The sequence below is a fragment of the Terrapene carolina genome, unplaced genomic scaffold, assembly GCF_002925995.2.
Source record: "Terrapene carolina triunguis isolate 2854851 unplaced genomic scaffold, T_m_triunguis-2.0 Scaffold180, whole genome shotgun sequence".
NCBI classification, from domain to species: Eukaryota; Metazoa; Chordata; order Testudines; family Emydidae; genus Terrapene; species Terrapene triunguis.
Window position 1 is genome coordinate 7,611,454 of NW_020664531.1, and position 24,853 is coordinate 7,636,306.

Sequence of the window (24,853 nt, forward strand, 5' to 3'; positions counted from 1 at the left end):
ACTCCTGACAGCCCTGGAGAGCCAACAAAGCAACTATAAGAGAGACTGAGATGGACTCACTCTCTCCTTGTGTCATTTGTGTCTAAGCACCAAAATCGGAGTTAGAGCAGCATGCTCCAACTTCTTGTGCTTCTTGCTTACAAGACTCAGCTAGAATTCCTTCCTGAAAACAAACCAGCCCCACACCGTTGGTACTGATAGCCAGTGCCACCCTCATGACACCTTGCATTCAGTGGAACCATTGAAAGGGCTGTCTTCTCGGTCACTACAAAAGTGGAGAGGATGGGTTTTAAAGAATAAGGGCCAAGTGATATCTTCCACTTCCATCAGCAAAAGGTATCAAAACCCATCTTATCAGGTGCAGAGAATGCAGAAAGGGGAAGTGCAATCTTTGCAGCTGCACTTCCTATCCCACAGAAGCCCTCCATGACTGCTCCAGGAGATTTAGTTTCCACAGCTTTTGGAAGTGTGGGACTATGAATAGGACAGGCTGGGGCGATATCTGGCCTCTGCCACGTTGTCTTTCCTCAGACCCTGAGGGATATTATGGAGCAAGGCAATGCTGCCTGTGTCAGTATGTAGTCACATGGCTTCCCCCCCCCCCCAGATTGGAATGCCCTTTGAAGGAAAGCATGGCATAGAGAACCTGGGGGAGGGAAGCTGTGTTCCCATAGAGCACTGAGGAGCCATGTGTCATTATGCAGGGAAGACAGCATGGAGATACAGGACCTCTAATTTGTTAGCCCATGCCTCTGGCAGATCCACAAGTTCTAGGCAGGGAGGAGCAGCAAACACTGCACCCCCACCAAACTCTACCCCAACAGAACAGAGAAACTTTGCTAATCCCAAGTCAGAGACCTCCCTTCCCCTGCATGTAAATAGACCATTTGAGGAGCATCTGGCCCTAATTGCATTGTCATCAAATTCTCTCTCTCCCTTCTCTACTCCCATCGTTAACTGATGCATTTGTTTCTGTAGGATGAGCCCAGTTCTGGAATGGATCCCTGTTCCAAGCGCTACCTCTGGAAAGCCATCATGAAGGAAGTTCAGGATGGCTGTGCTGCTGTGCTCACATCCCACAGGTGCAATATTATCACATTGGCTAACCTCCTCTCTTTGTCTAATCACTTGCTCTAATTAAGTTCTGAGGCACACGCCTCTGAAAGAGAGAAATCGATATTTGTGTTCAGGATGAACAGTGCTAAGGTCTCTTACTATATTATGGCAGTTCCTTCTCATCCATGAAATCTGAATTTGCCTAAATTTGGGTGTTAAGGGCTACATTATGGCTTGATGGGTATTCTGAGAGAGGGAGGAGATAATGACCTTTCCACTTCCCTTGCTCTCCCCATTCAAGGATCAACCAGTACTACAATCCCTGTGTTCCCTGAGGTACTAGGACTATTCCTTTTAAGTCTCTCCCAACACCATCCCCCAAGGAACTACCCATCAACAAAGGGGACAAGGAGGAGAGGTCCATGGCCATTTCCCTTCTCTGGACTGACCAGAGATGGTGGTTGGCATCGGAGTGGGGAAGCATGCTGCCCCAACTTAAAGGATGTTCCAGTATCAGGTTTTAAATTCAACCACAGCTGTCCAGAGTAGAGTGCAGGTAAATATTTTCAAACGCACAGGGCTGGAGCCCCGGCACACCCCACAGTGCTGAAGCCCCAAACCTCAGGGCTTCTGGAAATACTATATGAAAACTTAAGCCCTGTCCATCATACACCATCTATCTGCACTTCCGGCACTGAAAATGACTGTACCCTCCTGGGATACTGTGGTTCTTCACGATCCCCAACATGGCTCTAACCGTCTTGTGAATCCTCCCTAATATGCTCTCTATTTTGTCAGTTTAATGGAGGAGACATTGAAACTGTTTTGTGGCATCTATGGTAACTTGAATAAATTGCACGTTCCCTGCAGGGCACGCTACATAGTAAGTATAATTATATATAAACGGCTTAAAGTGAGGGAGCAATCTGATTCGCTGATAGAAATCTCTATCTGTGTAATTATGAAAGAACGCCTAGAAGGGACAGAACTAATTAATCAAAACACTGAATTAATGTTTTGATCAAATTAAATCCAGAATTAGTAAATGAATCAATAAAATGCCACAACAGAAGATTTGTTAGATATTTTAAATGAAAGTTGCTTCAGATGTGTTCAAGACATTTTTTCTCTGTGAATGTTCAATGTTTGAAGCTCACAGAAAAATTAATTTAAAAGTTGTTTTGGTATTCATGGAAACTGAATCCTTAAATTCACATACATGAATGTTTGTATCCAAATTGCTAGACTGTTCATCCAGCTAGGGAACAAAAACATGTGATTTAAGTAAACAGTCACCGGTAAACAACACAGCTTGATTTTCCAACCACAGAGTAAAACCATCATTTTCAAATAACAAATAAACTGAGGATAATAGTGATCAGCTCAAAGATATGTTGTGAGCAGGAAAAGAAAATAAACTGCTCAAATAAATTATTGATGATCATTCATTCAGCTCCATGAATGAATGTTTTTAAGCTAGAGTAGTAAAAATTAACAATGGTAGTGTACATGGATTCCAATTCTAATTAATAGCACATTGCTGTGACCGGTTGCATGTGGGCAAGATTTGTTATTGGAGGCCAGATTTTCAAAGGACCTCTTAAATGGGAAATGCATTTGTGTTTGTAAATGCAGTTTTTTGTGCATCAACAAGTATACATATAAAATATATGGGTCCTTTTTAAGGGACCCTCTTAAAATTTAGTCTCTGAAGTTAATTGGCTTAAATTTTGGAGAGTACCTCTGTTCTTGGAGGTTGTATTAATTATTCCCATAGGGCTGGATTGTGGTATTTAACCACTATCCCATCTAGGGGCAGTGTCAGTTGGCATCGCCCCAGAGGTAGCATTGGGAGGCATTGTACCTCAAAGCGAATGCCTCTTGGAGCTAGCTACCTGTTTGTGCTGTGGGGAGAGCTATCTACAAACCACGTTTAAGGGCTGTAACATACTCCCCACATGTAACAGGGGCAGAGCTATGGTCTACCTAATCCCTATCTGTCCCTGACTCGGTGCCCCCTTTTGAATGAGCTGCTCTCACAGGAGTACCTCAACAGTGCTTTCCCAAGTGCAATGGCTGTAATTCTGGTCTTCCCATAGGTGGGCCAAACAACGGTAGGGACTGATTCCTTGCTCCCCTACCCTACATGGCGATGTAAAGTCAGGGCCACAGTGAACTGCAGGTACATCGAACTATCTGTGCACACACACACACGTTACCAGGCATCTCACTCATGAGTCTGTGTGTCAATGGTGAATTGCAGCCACCTTTATTCTCAAGTGCAGAATTATGCCTGCACAAATGGAATATTGGTTGAGGCTCCACTGAAAAATCAGACTCTGTCACACATGCCCATTGGATGTTGGTTTTGGAAATATACCATTGTAGTGGGCTATTATGTGAAATTTATTACTGTTGCCATGGCTTACTTAATTTCTCTATGCTCTGCAAGAATTATTCAATTCCATATGAGGGTAGCGCATTTGCTCTAATATTTGTAAGTCCCGGTAATTCATTATTATTTGAAGCATTAAAATACAGCATGGTGCATCTTTTAGAACTTTGGTGCTATATCCTAAATACATTTTTGTTTGGGTCATTTTGTGGTCATTACTCTGTCGCCCATAATAATACTAAATAGTATTTCACTTCACAAGGACTAGCACGATGCAAAAGAAGCAGTGTAGTTTTACCACGCTTCCCTGCCAAACATTCCAACCCTAATTTGGAGTGACCTCCACTACGCATGTTAGAGAATATTGAGCTGATAGCCCAGTCCTTAGCATCTCTGCTGAGAGTGCAAATAAGGTAGCTAATTAGTGCCTGTAGTACTATGGCTTTTGTAACATGGCCAAAATTATCCACTTAGAAACAGACTGAAAACATGAATTCATTTTTATAGGACTCCACCAGCTGTCATATGGTAATAACTTTTGGTCTCTACTGATTAGTGATGCATTTGAACCATTGACCTAGAAGTGAAAGGTTCTGTATCCCATCTTCTCTGCCATCCAGACTTCTTCAAATTTTAATTAAAGTTTGTCATAAATAACTTTCATCTTTCCTAATTATTGTTCTTTTCACCATTTTTCCTCTAGTATGGAAGAGTGTGAAGCCCTCTGCACTCGTCTTGCTATTATGGTCGATGGCGGTTTCAGGTGTCTTGGTTCTCCCCAGCATATTAAAAACAGGTATTATGTGTTGACATCTAACCTACTGCTGCTAAATTCAGGCAGAGATTTAGCTAAACATTTCAAGAGTGCCAATAGGGTATAAATACTTATAACTGCAGAACAATTTCCCCTTACCTGCTATTACTGAAGTTAAAAGAGAAGCCTTAGCAAACTAAATGGATGTATGACATTACTCTATAATCTGCACTGGTATTTGAAAGACAAAAAACTGTATCTAAATCTAATTCCTACGTGAGAAATGGATTGCGTGCAATTTGACATTTTGCTGGATTCATAAAAAAAGCTTTATGTTGATCACATGCCTCTCTGCTCATAGAAATAAGCATGTACCAGAACAGTTGCCACTAAAGAAATGCTTTCTGGCCGCTCAAATTAGCTTCAGTGGTAATTGTATGTCCTCAGAATCAGGCTCTCTATTTATAAATAATAATGTTCCTCTCTTTCCTTTTCATGGACTGAGCACACTCAATTCTGCTTTGTCTGTGCTGTGAAGTCAAACATAATCTATGTAAGTGGGTATGTTATAAAGAGGACAGATGCGCATTAGCAACAGGAAAACAGGGCAAGAAGTAGTGAGTTAAACTTCAGCTTTTAAAACTTAGATTAAATGTTAGAATAAACTTTGGGTCAGTTTCTCAACTGGAGTAAATCAACATAACTCCATTGGAGTCAGTGAGGCTATGCTAATTTACACCAGCTGAGCATCTGGCATTATAACTGTAAGCACATTTAATAATAACAACAAGCTCTAAAGGGAATTTTTGGGATCACAATCCCTGGAGATATCCATTCTAAAATAGATATGCATCTATCAGGTAATTGGGGGCAATGAGAACTAGGCAGGGGAATAAACTAGGTGACACACCGGAAGTTCCTCCCAATCCTAATGAATTCAGGACACTCACAAATCAACAGCTGCTTTCAGTTTCTCCAAAACAGGATTCCAGCAGAACATATTCTCAAAAGAGAGAGTGTCTGACACAAATTCATAGTCATTATTCTTGTAAAATTAATTATTTTTAAGTGGAAAAACAGCACACCGGGCATATTTTACATTATCAGCAGATTTGCATTCCTTCTATTTGCCATGTCAGTTCTTTCAATAATTGAATCTTAATGGCATGCATGTGGGATTTTGTGATATGTGCACTGGTTATCAATATCATTGAGGCATCTGTAGTGAGCCCGTAGTTAAAGCTGCACTGAGATTTTTACTTAAAATCTCTTTAGCTCACAGTTCAGTGATTTAATTTAGTCTCCAAATTTACCACACTTATTGTCCAGAGATCTAATGATTTTTCTACCCCCCCCCCTTTTTTTTTTTGGGGGGGGGGGAGGGAAGAAAGTCACTAACTTTTCCAGAGGCATCAATTAATATCATCCAGTTCTGAAAATTGGCTCCAACAGTCTCACTTTTGTCTTTAGCTTCCTGTAGCTAAGCCACCTCCGTCACCATTAACTTAGAGCCTCACACACAAGCATCTAGTAAAATGACATGTTGGGCAAAGTAAAAATTAAATGCAATAGACGTTCCCTTTCTCCATCTTAACACTTGGGATATACCCAAAGGGAAGCCAATGAGAATTTCAGTATCCTCCATGAACTTCCATTCACTGCAGCTTTCTTTTCGCAGCTCCGCTCCATACAAACATCCCCAGCCAGCTCCTGATTCCAGGTTTCTTTATTCCACAGCGTGGTCACCTCGCTAATATCCCAGGTTCCCACAGACCAGATATGGAGTGCTGGAGTGAAGCTCCTCTCTATTTCACAGCTCACTGATGGATTGAGTTTAGTTTCCAAATATATATCACAATTACTCTCCAGAGGACTATTACATTTTGGTGGAAAAAATAGTTACTAACTTTCCCAGAGAAATCAATTCAGACCATTCTGTGTTGAAATTTAGCTGTTGCAGTTTTTTCTTACTCCCTGCTCAACACCACTGCTATGCTCACCCACATCGGATATTCACAGCCAACCTCTGGAACCCTCCTTACCTCCCCCGGCTTCTCTTATAGTTCATTCATTACTCCCTCCTCTTCCCAGCCTCCTCCTCTGCCCCCTTTCAGCCTTACTAATCCCACTGAAACCTTACAACTCGAAATGCAATACAATTTATATTCTGCACCTCCTGTTTTCCTGGCATCCTAAATGCCCAGCTGCCAAACACTGCTTCCCTCCTCAATCTACTACCCTTACCAACCACCCATGCTACCTACTGCCTGCTTCACTCACCAATTCCTGCTGCCTTGAAGCCTACCCACATCCCCATGCCCACTTACTCAACACCCTTTAGTGTCTCTGTTTCTTTTATACCCTGCCAACACAGTATCCATCAGCACTGTAGCACTTTGTACAAACAGAAACAAAAAGAAAAAAAGTAACCCCACCCCTTTTACACACACACACACACACACACAGTTAATTTTCAAGTAAAGTGACTCAAGTGAAGAGAGTCAATAAATCTCAGTGCAATCACTTAAGGCAACATTAACATCTAGATGAACTTGATTTAACCTGTTCTACTGCCAAAACGCAATTGCAGACTTTCTCCTGTCTACAACAAAATTCCCCTTCCACTTTCAACTGAAATGCACAACCTTAACTCTGACTTCCGCATGATTAATGTATGTTATTGATAGATTATGCCTTAACTTGAAAAGGCTGTTGTACTTATCACACTGAGACTGGAGTAAAGATTGTATGCTTGAGTGTGACTTTGAGGAATTTGATAAGTGCATTGTGTGTGGTTGTATCCTGGAAGTGAAAACATGTTTGTAGCAGAGGTGAGGAATCCCACTCTATTTGAGTGGTAGAGTGTGTATTGTGCTTAGTCATAATATTAATTGATTTGCTTGGTGATTGATTATGCTGAAAGGAAATGCATGTAAACCATATACATTGTAAATTAAGAATGATTTTTGTGTGTGTTGGTTAAACAGGTGACACTTTTTTTTATTTATAGTTTATTTTAAAGCGAGAATTCTGCTGAAAGGAAATTCATGTAAACCATATTAATTGTATGTTAGAACATAAAAATGGCCATAGTGGGTCAGACCCATGGTCCATCCAGCCCCTTATCCTGTCTTTTGACAGTGGACAGTGCCAGATGCTTAAGAGGGAATGAACAGAAGAGGTCAACATACTGAGTGAGCCATCCCCTGTCATCGAGTCCCAGCTTCTGATAGCCAGAGGCTTAGGGGCACCTAGAACATAGGGTTACGTCCCTGACTATCTTGGCTAATATCCTGTGATGGACTTATCCTCCATGAATTTATCTAATACTTTTTTGAACCCAGTTATACTTTTGGCCTTCACAACGCATCCTGGCAATGAGTTCCACAGGTCAACTGTGCATTGCGTGAAGAAATACTTCCTTATGTTTGTTTTAAACCTGCTGCCTATTAATTTCATTGATGACCCCTGGTTCTTGTGTTATGTGAACAGATGAATAACACTTCCTTATTCACTTTCTCCACACAGTTCATGATTTTATAGACATCTATCATATCCCGCCTTGTCTCTTTTCTAATATGAACAATCCCAGTCTTTCAAATATCTCCTCATATAGAAGCTGTTCCATACTCCTAATATTTTTGTTGTCTTTCTCTGCACCTTTTCTAATTCTAATGTATCTTTTCTGAGTGGGGCAACCTGAACTGCATGCAATATTCAAGGTGTGGGAGTACCATGGATTTATATAGTGGCATTATGATATTTTCTGCCTTAACTATTCTTTTCCTAATGGTTCCTAACATCTGTCAGCTTTTTGACTGCAGTTGCACTTTGAGCAAATGTTTTCAAAGAACTATCCACAATGACTCCAAGATCTCTTTCTTGAGTGGTAACAGCTAATTAAGACCCCATTTTATATGTATAGTTGGGAATAGGTTTTCCTGTGTGCATTACTTTGCATTTATCAACACTGAATTTCATCTTGAATTCCATTTTGTTACCCAGTCACCAATTTTGTGAGATTGCTTTTTAACTCTTCGCAGTCTGCTTTGGACTTAACTATCTTGAGTAATTTTATATCATCTGCAAATTTTGCCACCTCACTGTTGACCCCTTTTTCCAGATCATTTATGAATATGTTGAACAGTGATGGTCCCAGTACAGATCCTTTGGGCACCCTGCTATTTACCTGTCTCCACTGGGAAAACTGACCATTTTTCCTACCCTTTGTTTTCTATCTTTTCTATCAGTTACTGATCTATGAGAGAACCTTCCCTCTTATCCCATGACTGCTTACTTTGCTTAAGAGCCTTTGATTTCATTAGGCTTTCATTAACATTTAATTTAATTTGTGTGTCATTTAACATTAGCAGAAGTATTTTATGTTGGTTGTACTGATGCTATGCATATTTTTATATTTACAATTTGTTTTTAACCAATTCTTTACCCGTTGTGACAAAGTTCCTCCTCTATCTTGGTGGGTTCTGCACTTATTGGTGGATTTTCTTGCCTCAGAGATTCACCGTGTGGGTTGGGGAACAGCCCAGAGACCTTCCCCTCTGGAAGAACCCACAGTCAGGTCAATTGGGAGGTTTGGGGGGAACCCGGGCCCACCCTCTACTCCGGGTTCCAGCCCAGGGCCCTGTGGACTGCAGCTGTCTATAGTGCCTCCTGTAACAGCTGCATGACAGCTACAACTCCCTGGGCTACTTCCCCATGGCCTCCTCCAAACACCTTCCTTAGTCTCACCACAGGACCTTCCTCCTGGTGTCTGATAACGCTTGTGCTCCTCAGTCCTCCAGCAGCACACCCTCTCACTCCCAGCTCCTCACACTCGCACCACAAACTGAAGTGAGCTCATTTTTAAAGCCCAGGTGCCCTGATTAGCCTGCCTTAATTGATTCTAGCAGCTTCTTCTTAATTGGCTCCAGGTGTCCTAATTAGCCTGCCTGCCTTAACTGGTTCTAGCAGGTTCCTGATTACTCTAGTGCAGCCCCTGCTCTGGTCACTCAGGGAACAGAAAACTACTCATCCAGTGACCAGTATATTTGCCCTCTACCAGACTCCTGTACCCCACTGGTCTGGGTCTGTGACACCGTGTTAATCTTTCTAGAAATTATATAGAGTAAATATTCCCAAATCACTTGGGAATATAGTGGTCGAACTGACAGTTGAGTGAAACAAATAAATCTGACTGAATATTGTGTCAGCATCTGAACCAAACCTTTGTCATTGGTTCATTTCAAATTAAAAGCCTTACATTTTGGTGACTAGCATAATTTTATAACACTTTCTTGGAACCTTATTTTAACACACTAAAATGAGGCAATGCTATATCATAGTAGAACCCATTAGGAGACATATTTTTAGTTTACTTGAGACAGTATTATTATGTCTTGAGGTTTTACCCATACATAAATATAGCAACTCAAACTCCATACTGAGAAGAGATTCTAGAAGTGCAGCCAGCACATCCCTCGGCCCACGCCGCTTCCAGCAGCCCCCATTGGCCTGGAACGGTGAACCGCGGCCAGTGGGAGCTGCGATCTGCCGAAACTGCGGCGCTGCAGGTAAACAAACCGTCCAGGCCCGCCAGCGGATTTCCCTGATGGGCCACATGCCAAAGGTTGCCGATTCCTGCTTTAGAGGAACTGGACAATAACTTTAGTAGTGGGAAGCATTTAGAGATATTTTAAATCTTTGTCAACGTAGATAAATATAGTCTTATTGCAGCTGGTAAATTTCTGAATAATGCCAAAAAGGCATTGTTACTTGGAAAGAGTGAGCTTAGAGGTGAGCTAGAAACTTAGTTCCAGATATGGCTTGCAGGAGCTACATGCTTTAGTAGATGTGGCTGCTAAAACCTAATTTCAGTTGACTCCTGCCAAATAAGTCAATTACTCTAAATTGTGAATGGATTACATTTCTGCGCTCTCCCCAGCATCCCCCATTATATTTTATGTTTTTCAAAAAATTGCACAGAAGCATTTTTATGTTCGATACAGCTGGCCAATCCCCTAGGAACAATATTTTGAATATCTTCCTTCATTCTGGGTCCATCTGGACAGATTTCTCATAGTGAAATACCCATACCCATTTTTCAAGTGCTGGATGCACATCAAGTCTGTGCACAAATAATATCGGCAAGCCAGCTGATTAAATTACCAAACAACTAATCCATTTGTTATGGCAGAGCTGGAGTGAAAATGTGTTACCAAACTAGTTACACTTTACCATTTAAAAAATTAGGTTGATGAGGAAAATTTTCGTCTTTCTTTCTAATACACTTGTGGATTTCTTAGAGTGAAAGGAGAGGTTTGAATTTAAAAATCTCATGAATATTCCAGTGCTAAGTTGAAACAGTTACAATACTGGAGGATCCCGGTATTTATTAGGTAATAAAGTCACAATGTGTTTATTAGAAGTCATAAAACTTGCAGTTAATGTCATGCAATAATGCCATTTTTATACCTATTATCTTGAACAATCAAAATATTTTTGCATTTGACAAACCTGTTGTTGTCACTGAGTGTGTAGGCATATATGTATAATATATTTATCTCAATATATTCCCAATTAAGAGTTAAGGTTGAAAGCAGCTTTCTGTGAGTCCAGCTAGCACACCCTGAAAAGGTACATTTTCATTACAAATATTATATATCTTTAAAAATTCCCAAACATTAAAAGTCTGGGAATGAGCCCTATCTATTTATATTTATACATATTAAACACCAAACTTTACATTAAAAGAACATAATTAAGTTGCAAACTCAAGCACAAGAAAGTTAGGAAATGCCAGAACTAACGTTGCCTGAGCACTGAATGAGGCACAGGTCCTGTTAAAGACTTTAGCATAATGCATTTGCAGAGAGGGCCCTATTAAGGTTGCATAGGCACTCTTCTTTCTGACATTCCCTGACTGTTGTGTGCTTGGCCTTCCAACCTTAATTATGTTGTTTTAATATTTTTCGTGTGTAATAACCTAGGTATAAGTTTTTTTTTTTTTAAAAAGCTAACTGAAGAAAACAGAAATTCCATCATCTGCCATCAGATTGATATCCACATTAGGTCATCAGTAGGTTTGGAACCTTTAAATCCACTGTACAGACTTCTACCATGTGAGCTAATGAAATAATTGATAGCAGTGGTAGGCTGCCATCCTCTGTGTAGACTGTGTAGCACTAGAGGGGATGGGACACTTTGCCAGTGGGTGTCATAGACATTTGCTGACAGCTGAGGAATCATGAAGCTCAGGAATCTTGGTTTCCATTCCAGGTTCTGTGCTCTAGTGGGCACAGACTCTTGTATTCATTCTCCCCAACCATGACCTCTTTTCCATCTGATATAATCTGTCCCTGTCCCAGTTCTAGCTCTTCCCTGCCCCTGAATCCTCATCCCAGTCCCATTCTCCTTGCCTCTCCAGTTCCAACTTCCACTCCTCAGGCTTCTCGTCTTAGCCCTGGTCTTCTTGCCCAGACAAGTCCTAATCAGATTCCTCCAGACAACACTTACCCAAACAATCACAGTCCCCTCTTCTCATCTGATCGGTCTCATTCTACCCTCAGTCATGTCCCCCAGCCCATATTCCCATTCCCTCTTGCTTCCAAAAGCTCCTTATCTAATTTGTGCTTCCCTTGCCTAGCTCCTTCTTCCAAGATTACCTGTACTCCCCCCTCACTGTGGCTCCTCTTCATATCTGTTTCCCTCACTTCAGTCCACTGCCCCACTGGGTCTCATATCCCAGTCTGCCCCTGCCTCCTCATCCTAACAGTCTTCCCTGACCTACTGGCTTCCAGTCATCCCTCCACCTGTTTTGCTCCCCAGGTCCCAGTCCAGTCTCCTTCCCCAGCCACTCCCAATTTCCCTCTGCCATCCTCCAGTCCTGTCTCCACACCTGCAAGTTCCTTCTCCCAATCTACTCTTGTACCTTCTGCATTCAAATCGGGCAGCTTCCTCCTCCACACTGCTTGAGGCCACAGAAGTGAGACTCCTGTTCAGGTGACCAGACCTGCATAGCCCGTGGCAGCACAAATTTGCAATCACAGCGAATGTTCTGCTCAGCTCAGGGCTGGAAAATGTCCAACACGGACAGACTCTTTGGGGTATTTAATGGCTAACATCTAAGTTTCTACTGAGTATGTGCACACTGCAGTTTTTCATAGGCTTATAACTGGGACAGATTGGGTTCATCTTCATGGGGAGAGCATAAAGTACACCCAGACACAAAGGACACCTCCTGACAAATTTCAAGTCCCTGCTACAAAGCTGAGGCACTAGAACTTTTCCGGCGTTTCTAGAAAAGGTTGCCAGACTCTCTCAACCTGAGTAAAACAACATCTTTTGGGTTAGCCTTATTCTTGACATTAGCCATTTTAGCTGAAATTTCCCCAAAACAAGATCTTATACTGAGCTGTATCAGGCAACCTCAGCAGGTCGTGCCTCTAGTCCGGTCTGTAATATATAGAGTCTGAACCACCATTTCATAACTCCACCAGTGGAAGATCAGAGTATCTCAGTGGTAAATCAAGCCCAGGTGATGGGGGTGGGTGTACGTACACACACATGCATGCGCACGTGTGCGCGCGCACACACACACACACACAATGTATGTATACATGTGTATGTGAATATAGTTATCAAGATTTTGATATACAGTATGCGTCCCTTTATCTAAAACCCTATTATCCAAACCTCCGCGTTATCCAAATCCCTTCATTGTTCCCCATGCAGAGTCCTGGTCTGGAGTCTCTGCTCTGCCCTTTACCTTACCCTGCAAGGATTCGGTGTCACCAGCCATGCAGCAGCACAGGGAGCCCTCTGCAGCCCTGCTCTCATGGGAGTGAGTGAGCAGGGCAGGGCAGAGACCCCCAGCCAGGACTGCAAGGAGGAGGAAGAAGAGGGGGACGAGCCCCCAGCATCAGGGGAGGCCATCCCTCTACTGAATGGCTTCTGCCATCTTGATTATCTGAAATCCCAATAATCGGAATAAGATCCATGCCCACCCTGCTATTTGGATAATTAAGAGTATACTGTGTATATAAAATAATCAAGATTTTAAAAATAGGTGCCTGCATTTAGGATCTTAAGCCCATAAGTGTCAAGTGCTCATCATCTCCTGTTGGCTGTGGTGGGAGATGCTGGGAGTTAAGAATTTTAAAAAACCATGCCACTTACTTAGGGACCTAAATATGGATTTATGAGACTAGGTTTTGAAAAATCTGGGCTCTGAGTGTGTATACATGGGCATGTCTTATGAAATATATGTCCAATACACAATATATGGCCCATACCTATGTATTATGTGTCAATCTGTCTGTTTTTACATTCCTGTTGTTACTTAAGAAAACAGAATTACAAAGAAAAATAATTGATGAATAGCTTATGAGAAGGAAATTTTATATGTTTTTTAAAAAATGTTATATAATCTACTCATGATTGTGTATTTGTTCAGCAACACTGAGGTTGTTCCACTTTGAATAAACATATAAGGAAATGGCATGTAGCAGTTGGTACCAATTTTGAATTTATTAGCAAGATTTTTTTAAAGAAAGCAGAGGTTTCATCAGATCAGTTTTAATTTTTAATAGATAAATTTAACTCCATTTTTCCCTCTTTTCGAATACATTTGTATTTGTTTGTAAATTTTATTACATAAGAACAGCCATGCTGGGCCAGACCAATGATCCCTCTAGCCCTGTATCCTGTCATCTGGCAGTGGCCAATGCCAGATGCCTCAGAGGGAATGAACAGAACACAGCAATTATTCAGTGATCCACCCCCTGTCATCCAGTCGCAGCTTCAGGCAGTCAAAGGTTTAGGAACACCGAGTACGGGGTTTTGTCCCTGAGCATCCTGGCTAATAGTCAGTGATGGACCTTTCCTCCATGAAATTATCTAGTTATTTTTGAACCCAGTTATACTTTTTGCCTTCAACATCCCTTGGCAATGAGTTCCACAGGTTTACTGTGCATTCTGTGAAGAGTCACATAGAGGGCCTAATCCTTTGTTTATGTGAGTAGTGATAATTGAAGTCAGTGGGCCAATTTGCACCCATGATGACTATTCATTTCAGGGAAGAAAAAATTGCATCCAGTGTATGGAAAGGAATGTGAAGTGAAGTAAATAGCTAAGCATTCCCATGGTGAGTTGTTTCATATCCTTGAAGAATGGCCGACGTTCTGAAGGATGTGGCTTATGCTCTACCTTCTAGACATTAAATTCCAATAATGCTTTGATTTTATTGCCTGATATAATGTCATTCTTTGAGTAATCTGTTGATATTATATGAAGTAACAGAAGAGATCAATCAAGCTAGTTTTATACTAAAAGATAAAATGTGCACATTATTTTTTCACAAGCAAATTTTCAGACAGTGCTAATTTAATGATGCGTATTTCCAGGCAGAGACAACAGAACTAGAAAGAACAACATAAGGGAAATGTGTCTTTTGAATAGTGAGATATATCTAGTTGATTAGCTGCTCTGGCTAGTCATCAGGAATTAAGATACAGGCCCAGATTCTCTGCTTCACTGAAATTACATTTAGCAAACTTGATGGGAGGGGTGGCATGGGAATTCAGGGAGCTCCTTGCTGTAGCTTTCTGATACTCTGCCAATTTTTGGTGCAGGTTACAGGAGCACCTACAAACTTCTGTAAGTTGGTGACCACTATCAGCTAGCACATCTGCCTACTGAGTGTAGCAGGAAGATGTTGGTATCCAGCCACTTTACTTCTACTCGCTCCAGGCCCCTGCACTGGGCTTTTGAGAAGGTGGCGTAAGAGATGGTTTTAATGGCTTTGCACCCACTGGAGAATCCTCGGTTAGAGGAGACAGCCTCCATTCCCTTTACACTGCCTGTGTGGCACAAAGGGAACAGAGCAGGGCAGGGAACCAGCTCCATAATATAGTTCGTATTTACAACATAAGGGTCCAATCATGCAGACACTCAATGAGTAACTTTACTTCCATGAGCAGTTCCATTGGGTTTGGTCAGAGTCCAAATTGAACAAATAGCCTGGTTGGAAAAGAGCGAGATTAAAAACAAATGAAGGCAGCATTAAATTGATGTGCTTATAGCAATGGAAAACACCTTTGCTGAGCAGCGCCAAAGATAGGGCAACAGATGGCTGCTGAACAGGTGCACAGGTTCAACTGACGCTGCTTTAATGATTATGTTTTCCTCCTCAGGTCTTGAACTGTTGGGTACTAAAGGTTTGATCCTAGCACTGCTAATCAAATCAGAATGTGGTGGTCTGAGTAATTCCACTTTGGGTTTCTGCATTAATTTTATTAGTTGGGTCAGAGAGGAAAACATTTAGAGGAAAAAATGGTCAATTCAATTTCCATTGCCTCAGTTGGCTACAGAAAGCAACCTGCTGGATGATTACAGAAAGGGGGGAGATGATGTGGATGATTAGTGTTACCCTGTACAGAAACTTCTGCAGTAAAATAAAATATGAATTCAAGATATAGGAGATGCATAATTTGACTAGTCAGAAACATTTCCCATTTTTGAAAGCTTTTTATTTGTACCCAAGTTGGTATTTATGCCATTCAGGATTAAGAATTACATTAAGCCACAGAGATTGCTGTCTGTGCTAATCAGAATTTTTATTTATTTTAATTGGAAACTTCACTGCATGCAACATTTTCATTTTATAAGACTGCTGAACATCTCCATAAAACAGCATTTTTCTGACTGTAATTCCACAGGACCTCTGTATACAGACACCAGAAGACTGATCAGAATCAATGATCTCTAGTAAAAGGTTACCTTAGCTTGGCTTTCATCTACATTGAACACCCTTGTTAACACTATCCATCTTTGTTGCATTTTCTTTGTCATTTCTGCAGGGATGATGTTATGCATTTAAAAGATTTAATTAAAAGTCTAGTATATGTTAGTAAATCACTGCAAGGGAAACCAGCCAGCCACTGCTCTGGATTCCACAGTGTTCTGCATCCCTCTCCTGTGATCATGTTATTCATGTGTTACTTCATGCTACTCAAAGAATGTTTGGAAATCAACAGCACAGATTGGGTAGTGTCGCATTTGAACAAAACTAAATAACGGCATGTTACCTTTTCCTACACCATTTAAATGTTTGGGTCCAAATGCAATGGAAAAAAATAAAACAAAACATGTGCAGTGTTGGGGTGCTGTGTATATCTTTTTAAACAAGTCATTGCACTCATATTTTAGGGTGCTGCAACACAGCTGTGCTATGCAGTCTCTGTACCAAAACTTCCTACAATAAGATTCTTCAGTCTAATAAGATACATGAAAATAATACTTTGCTCTATGGATCTAAACTTTTGAAATAATTGGCTAGGTCTTCACCTGGTGTTAAATGTCAGGTAGTCGCAGGTACATGGCTTTACACCAGCTAAGGATCTGGCCCAATGCAAATCTCACAGCCATTATTATAATCCACATGTTTTATAAAGTAAATGGGTCAAAGGAATGCAGACAGTCTGTGATGAAACTGGGAAAACACCTCCTGAATCCAAGGCTTGTGCTTTAGAATCTTATCTTTACTACTTTTCTTTCTCAGACTATTGAGGAGAGGTTGAGCTGAGGGTTTGGGGTGATTATCTATGGGCAGGCCTTTTCTTTTTGTACCTTTGGGCGTGTTCAATCTGTGCAATGTGTACCTATAGACATATTATTTTTATAAACTTGAAGAAGGAAATGTATAATGTACAGTACAGTTTACTCCAGATTATCTGACTGGTATGGGGAACATGGGTTTTGGATAATCAAGAGGGCTGGAGCCATTCAGCAGTGCGGAGGCCTGCCCCACAGACAAGAGCTTGTCCTTCTCCTTGCAGCCTGGGCTAGGTTTCTCTGCTCTGCCCTGCTCATTCATTCCTGTGACAGTGGAACTGCAAAGGGCTCCCCACATGCTATGGGGCCAGTGACACCCAATCCCTGCTGACACAAGGTGCAGCAGTACAAGGAGCCCTCTGCAGCTATGCTGTCATGGCCAAGCTCACTCATTCCCATGACAGTGGGGCTGCAGAGGGCTCTCAGCACTGCCACAGGAACCATTCAGCAGCGGAGTGGCCTCCCCCGTATCAGGGCCTTCCCCCCCACACTCTGCTCTATTATCTGAACCTCCACATTATTCAAATCCCTTCCTTGTCCCCTAGCATGAGATATGCACCCTCTGCAGCATGGCTCATGCTGGGGGGTGAGGAAGGGATTTGAATAATAAGGTTTCAGGTGAATGGGAGTATACTGTATACCATTCCATCTACCACTGTTTTGATGATGATGATAATTTGCTCTATATATGTTAAATCCAAGAACTCAGTATGTGTCGTAAGTTGTGTACTGGAAAATGGCTATTTCTGCAGGGACATTGTGAACTAAGGAATCCTTCCCACCACCAGGCCTCAGAAGAGCCAGCCATTTGGCTAATATAGCCTTTTAATTATTTCTCTACCATTTGTTAGACTTCTTGTTAGCCGCAGAAATTCCACTAGCATTGTGCAGTAGTGGGTGACATAGTCTGGAAATGCATTGGTCACTTGATAAATGTGCCATATACTTCAGGCCCTTTATGAACATTCCAGAAACACTTAAAATTTTACAACATATGAAAGGAGTGTTCTGATTCCTAATTCAACAGTGAATAACAAACCTTCCATGTAGCACTCTGTAGCCATGGTGCTATAGCAGAGTTTGTCTGAAATACTCAACTCTGTTAACAAGCCTTGATCTTAATGAGAGAAAGTGGATTCAGCTGACTCACTTAGACAGGTGACAACTTATTACTTCATCCAGATGTAAGTGAAGCAGGTGGGAGTGGTTTGCTTGTAAGAGAGGATTTAGGGTATAAGCTGAACAATACTGGGAAAGGAACCCAAGGAACAGAAAAGCAGGGGAGAAAGTTTATATTGAATGATATTATATTGTGTGTGGTGTGTTATTTTATAGCCAAATCCTAGGAAAGAAGGGTGAGATTTTGAATCTAGATGGTGTGTGGACTTTGTTTTAGAGCAGGAAAAGCACTCACACGTACACCGGTAGTTGAAAATGACCATGAGCAAATGTATGATGCTATAGAGGTGACTTTCATCACTTATAATATGTCTATTTTATGTATAAAATTAGCAGTCAGCACTATATGCTAGAAAGAATATATTTAATAAAAATAATGCTTTAGTTAGATTTTCAAATCTTGACTTATCTACATATTATGAAATGTGTCCAGAGAGAGGAAAATAAATTCTCTACATTATTCCATGAGATTAATAGTGTTAACAAGTAGTTAAAGAAGGAAACTAGGAATCAGGAGACTTGGGTTGTGTTCCTAAATGTTGCTGATTTGTAGTATGAACATTGACAAATCACTTAACAACTCTATGCCTTACTTTCTACTTCTGTAAAATACAGATAATACCCTTGTTTGTAAAACATTTGAGCTCCTCCATGGCAAGGTTTCACTAAATGCAATGTATTATGATCACCCACAGTTTAAATACTTTCTCTCTCCCACTAGGAAAAATAGACCTCCTACTCTTCCTTTTCTGTATTTGGTTCTGGTAACAAATGCCATCCTCCACTGACTGTTCAAAGCTGTAGTCATTAAGACATGTCCTCCTTTACAAATAACAGTTTTGTGGCACTATGCGTATCAATGACATTGTCTATTCTTTGTGGTTATCAGTGTGCTTGATGATAATATAATATTAAAATCCCAATGATGGTAATAAAATAGGCATCCATGCTGCTACTTGATAACATTGTGTGGCAATCAATTTAGCTGAGCATTTGTCTCATCTTTATGGAAAAGAACATGTATAACTGTCTCTGCTCAATGCTTTCAGGTTTGGAGATGGCTATTCAGTCAAGGTTTGGCTTAACAAAGAAACAAGTAACCATGGTGCTATTTTGGACTATCTGCAGCTACATTTTCCAGGAACACAGTTTAAGGTATGGCTGAAATTCTCTATTCATAGCAGTTGCCAAGGATAAGTTCTTGAGACCATTAACAAAAGGTAAATTTGAATAAACTAGCTGGTTTCTCAGTCTTTCCTGATCAATATGTCTACTCGTTTTAATTGATGTGTAACTGTTAAATTGTCACCCACACTATGGTGCAGATGAACCCCAGATGCAGAGTAGGGCCATTTTGGCAGCATAAGCAAATGTGATTGGTTCATGAGCTGCAATTCCCTTTTCTTATTTTTGGTATTTACAGTCAAGTTTTCCAGTATATGCACACAGGGTCTGATCCTATGTCCACTGAAGGGGGGAAGGGATAAGTCAGTGGTTTGAGCATTGGCCTGCTAAATCTAGGGTTGTGAGTTCAATCCTTGAGGGGGCCATTTAGGGATCGTGGGCAAAAATCTGTCTGGGGATTGGTCTTGCTTTGAGCAGGGGGTTGGACTAGATGACCTCCTGAGGTCCCTTCCAACCCTGATATTCTATGATTCTATGAATGGAAGTAATTTCAGAGTTAATACATCAGCAACACCATATTTTTCTTTGTCCTCACCCAATCAATCCAGTACCTAGAAAATGGCAGGCAGGTGATCTCACTGCATTAGGAAGTCAACATTTACCCCACAGCTACCACACAGTGACATCTAATATGCCTCAGATGCCTTCTATTTTAAGCATAAGGAAATGCTGTAGTATTTCAGATATCATTGTGTGGTAACTCTTGATTGTTGGATGGCAATTACTATGTATACATGTCATCACAAGAAAAACTCTCAAATATATATTTAATAGTTGACTGAAATGTTTTGCTACAACTTTGTTCTCCTTTCCCAGCAGGTTGCCTTTTTTTTGAACTCAGAATTAAAATAGGAGAATTCTTCTGAGGCTGAACTAATGCAAGGAAATGGGCATCCCCACCAAGAGATCCACTTATATAATATTTTAGACATTTTTAGACATTTCTCTCAAGAGATTTTAACTCCTCCTTTCATTTGTCTTTCTTTTCTTTAGTCCATCCGTTCAGATAAACAGGTGCAATATCTTACTCTTATGAGATGTACAAGCCCATAGATGTACTGAGATTTTCATTTTCACGGGCACTTGGCTATTTGGTTATATAATATTGCTGATGTAGAAATCACACATTTTTGCTCCTAGCTGTGTTCATAATAGCCTCTAATGGTAACCCTAGAGCAGTTGGTTTGTGTGTGTTTATATAACATAGATGCGGTACCCACTAGTTAATAAAAGTAAACTTTATTCTATTTTCTCAAAACTTGCCAATGTCTGCAGTAAAATGGCTGTAGTCCAGTGCTTTGAAACACCTCTGTTTTCCAAGGTCACAGAGGAAAAGTCAATTGGTGTGTTCCCTGTATCCATAAAAGTGTCCTGGATTTGCATATATTGTATGATATGAACACATCATAAAAGGGTAACGCTTTCAAACATACCACAGCCATCTGTCGCATCCCCAAAATGTGTTCAGGCATAAATATCAAGATTAAAATATATATTTTCACATGCAAAATGGATTCTTTGTAGGTGTAATTTAGAACCCTATCTCTGAAAATGTGTCCTATAAAAGTAGATGGTCCCAAGCTGTAGAATTTTGGTCTGGGTATAGGTTTCTAGCACCCTGAGTTTCAGAGTAGGGTTCTGATTTGAGAGTTTGGTTTGGCCATTGTAGATACAAGCTGTGATATGCTGATTTCAGTGTGGTTTCTGAAATGTTTCCCATTCCCCAAAGTGTCTGAATCAATGGGTTTGGTTTGAAGCCATCTCTAACTTTAAAATTGATAAGAAAAATACATCTCTGCAGCCGCAAACAGCCAGCTATCTTTCAATTCCATTGTGATAGCTTTGTGGAAACTGAAAGATCTTTTCTGAACCACACCGCGTTGTGCCTTTTACAATGTTACAATCAAAATCTAGTATATTCTTACAAAATCATATTTTTCAGCTGAGGCTCATATTGAAACCAGGTCTGTTGAAAATAAATATAATTTTATCAGAATATTCACTAGTATTTATTTATGTTTGTTTGAAGGAACAGCGCCTTAATCTGCAGGAGTATCGTGTACCATACAGATGGGGCTGCTTACCAGAGCTCTTCAAAGTTTTAGAGAACCACAAAGTTTTGTTGCAAATCAAACATTATTCCATTAGCGAAACCACTTTAGAGCAGGTATGTTCCTCCTCTGTGTTGCCTCTCTTTTTCTGAATATGCTGTGCCACTTTAATTATGTATGCAGTAGAATATTGCAGTATATTGTTTATTTAGAGCTGCCCTAAGCTGTCATAAGACACAATAACCTTATACCTAAAGCATTTTCTCCTTTAGTGTAAGTGGTTGGGATCTTTCCTTTCGAAGCAAATGTTATGCAGTTTTCTTGCATTTGCAATCTATGTACCACTGCAACAGGCACATTAGAAATGCACAGATAGAAGGGATCCCTGCTTATGCCTATGAAATCCTGGATTTACACCATGTATAATATAGTGATGATCATGAAATTCCTGGGTGCCAGTGTTGTGTTACAGCATCTAGGGATATAACTTCTCATGTATATTCTGAAAATGCCGAGAAGCCGAGCTGGTCAGAACATTAATTATGTATAATATTTGCTGTGAGATTAGCTCTTTTTTCCAAGTGCAAATCATTCATGAACAGACTTTGATTTGTATTAATCTATCAGCTCCTGCTGCTTTAATTATTCAATGAACAATTTATGCAAACAAATAGCCTATGGGTTATTCCTCGACTGTTCACTCAAGCTTATTTGTTCTTCATTATTTATGGTGAGTGATTGCTCACCTCAGTCACATGGTATTTTATTTGCACCCTAACTGAATAAGTGAAAGTTTTAAACAGGATAATAGTGACTACTGAATAACAAATATACTTACTCTTGAATGAATTCCTTTGCTTGCATGTTAATATTGTTATGGGAATGAAGAACTGTCATCCCTCAAATATCCGAGTGATCAAAAAACCCTTTCATGTGAATGTAGGTGAAAAGGAAACAACCAGGGGACCCAACTGAATAGAACAGGGATTTGGAATTCAAATGGAGGTTTGCCCACATCAATTCAGTGTTCAGAAGGTTACTCAACATAAATTTTAGCTTTAAATATCTGGGTGTAGATCCTGCACGACTGAAGTCAATGGGAGTTTTGCCATTCAAGTCAATGGAAGCAGGATCGGGCCCCTCCCTAATTTTTTTTAAAATATTGATTTATTTATTCAATACAAGCAAAATCCAGTGTTCCCAAGGAATGTGGATAACCATATAAAATTTGAACTTATTTTATTGAACATGGACTTTTACTGTTTTGCTTTAGAAAGTATCTTAATAAAAGTGGCCTGAAAAAGTCCCAAAAGGAGACACAGTTCTAGCTCATGTATTGCTATCCCATAAGCCTTCGTATGTTGTGTCTTGCAGGTATTTATTAATTTTGCTACTCAACAGCAGGAAACGCCGTCTTCTGCACAAGAATCTGCCACCAATCATCACCACCATCTGCCAGTCTAGGCTCAGTGCAGGTCACTGTCCAGCAATATGTTTTACAGACAATAAAACTTTTTACCTGGTTACTGCCAAACTGAAAGGGAGGGGGAAGTTCGCAATTTATAGACCAAAAAACAGAGCTACCAGTTCTTAGTAGACAGAGTGGTTATTAGATATATATACACACACAAAAGCCAAAAAATGTACTGTACTTTACTGAACTGGAATTTTATAATGAAACATTTGGCCTAATTAATGAAATCTGTAACACAGTAAAAGGGCTGATCTTATAAAGAGTGACATTTCAGAAGTTGGGGGGGGTGGTGTTTTTTTGGGGGGGCGGCGGAGGGGAGAGGTGGCTCTCTATTCATTTGATCACAGTCACATTAAATAGTCATAATTATTACATGACAAGGGAAGCAAAACCCAATGGATATTAGGAACAGCCGTGCTATCATATAATATTTGTATTTAATAGCTCAAATGAGAGCACTTTGACTTCTGCATTAATTCAGTTCTGTGTTATGACAAGCTAAATTAGCCTTTTTTTATTGTATAAAAGAAGCACTATATTCCATAAGGGCTTTTGTCAAAGGGGGTATTAGTGCAGTTATATTAAGTACATTTAACAAGGTTTCATAAATCATACTTGACAATGAGTTCTCCCTAACACCTGTAGGTTATTTCTTTAGAGATTCTAGAGCATCGTTAATAATAATCTATTTTGTTAGCTTTTTTATGTTATTTTTTTAATGTTCTAAGAGAAGGTCAAAATGGATTGTAGCCAAGGACATATTGGAAGTAAACGAGATAAGTGTACAGGCATTGATCAATAACCTTTTCAGGCTATTTATCCCAATTTCAGATTCTTCACACAGGGCTGTCACAGCCTTCAATAGTGTCATCAGCCTGTAAATGTGAGACAGAAATTAACATTTAATGAAAAAATCTCAGCCTTTTTCATCCATCCTCATATTTCTGTGGCTATTCTGTGGCTAGAGAAAGATTAGAACTTCTTGGAGCGGGGGGAAGAGGAGAAGCTCTTAGCTTATTTTTATAAACAAGCTCTCTGGGAACCCTGTGCACAGTAGTTGCTATCACTTTCATTGGGCTCTATTATCTGATTGTTGAAATTTTGGAACACTGTGATTTAGTAGAAAGGTATTTCTGTGATATAATTTCTGTGAAAATCAAATTGTACACTTTGAGATAAAGTCAGATAAATCAGAGGCTATCTGTGTTCCTGTGTCCCTGCTTTAATGCCATGCTGTAGCAGGATGTAATTTTAAAGTGTTATGCTTGTGCCTTAGGCTTTTCAAGCCAACCCAGAAGGGTTTTTGATTTTCACATTGACAGGTGTATTTTTGGACCATGATGCTTTTGAACGAATTTAGAACTCAGGGTTCCCACTTTGAAAACTTATTCTTGCTCTTTTGAAAATGTTAAATCCTGAAAACTTAATTAAATGTCACTTTTCTGAGTAAAGTGTGGAATATTGTATTAATGTAGTGGGTAAATAAAGTAAATAAGATTTATTTCAGACTGATGGTTGAATGCAATTCTGTTAACTGTATTTCTCTTCTTTGAATCTCTTCATCTGTCTCTCTCGGGACCCAATTTAATTGAAGCAAGTAGCAAACAATGTCTCTCTCCCAATTCTTTATGGTTGAAGAAGGTCAAAATCTAATTGAGTTCCAGTGTACTGGGTTCTGTCTCAGAGGACATTTTCCCAGTGTTTGAAATGCTGCACTCTGGAAGTTTGCAAGGCTCAAGTCTAGTCTTTGAAGATTTTTTTTTTAATTAAAGAAAAAAAAATCTGTTCCACAAAAAGGTCAATTCATATGTTAATGTTGACAGAGTCACTGAATTTATGAATCACACAGAAATGTTATGCATGTTATCACCTTTGGATTTTGAATCAAAGACAAGAGAGGATTTTAAACCAGAAATACACCACCTCTTATGAGATTTCTGGTAGGTATTTCCATGGCCAATTTCTCTGTGTCAGATAGTGTGCCTCTTGCTTTGAAGGATGAAATGAGAACTGAACTCAGAATTTAAAACAAAGGAATGGCTGAAATGCTAAATTTGAAATAGGGAAGATGATTTTCACATCTGTCTGTTTAAAAGCCTATTCCCATGCCCATTGAAGTAAAAAGAAAAGGCTTCCACTGACTTCAGTGC

General features: G+C 40.1%; 1 protein-coding gene across 1 annotated transcript in view; it reads left to right on the forward strand.

The window, feature by feature from the left end:
* LOC113407020 (ATP-binding cassette sub-family A member 13-like) overlaps positions 1–22,693 on the forward strand; it is a 289,939-nt gene extending 267,246 nt beyond the window's left edge. Inside the window, exons 58-62 of the mRNA XM_026654099.1 lie at positions 979–1,082; positions 4,155–4,247; positions 19,043–19,148; positions 21,208–21,345; positions 22,604–22,693. Coding sequence (XP_026509884.1) covers positions 979–1,082; positions 4,155–4,247; positions 19,043–19,148; positions 21,208–21,345; positions 22,604–22,693 — 531 coding nt within the window. The remainder of the gene's footprint in view (positions 1–978; positions 1,083–4,154; positions 4,248–19,042; positions 19,149–21,207; positions 21,346–22,603) is intronic.
* Positions 22,694–24,853: the final 2,160 nt, after the last annotated feature.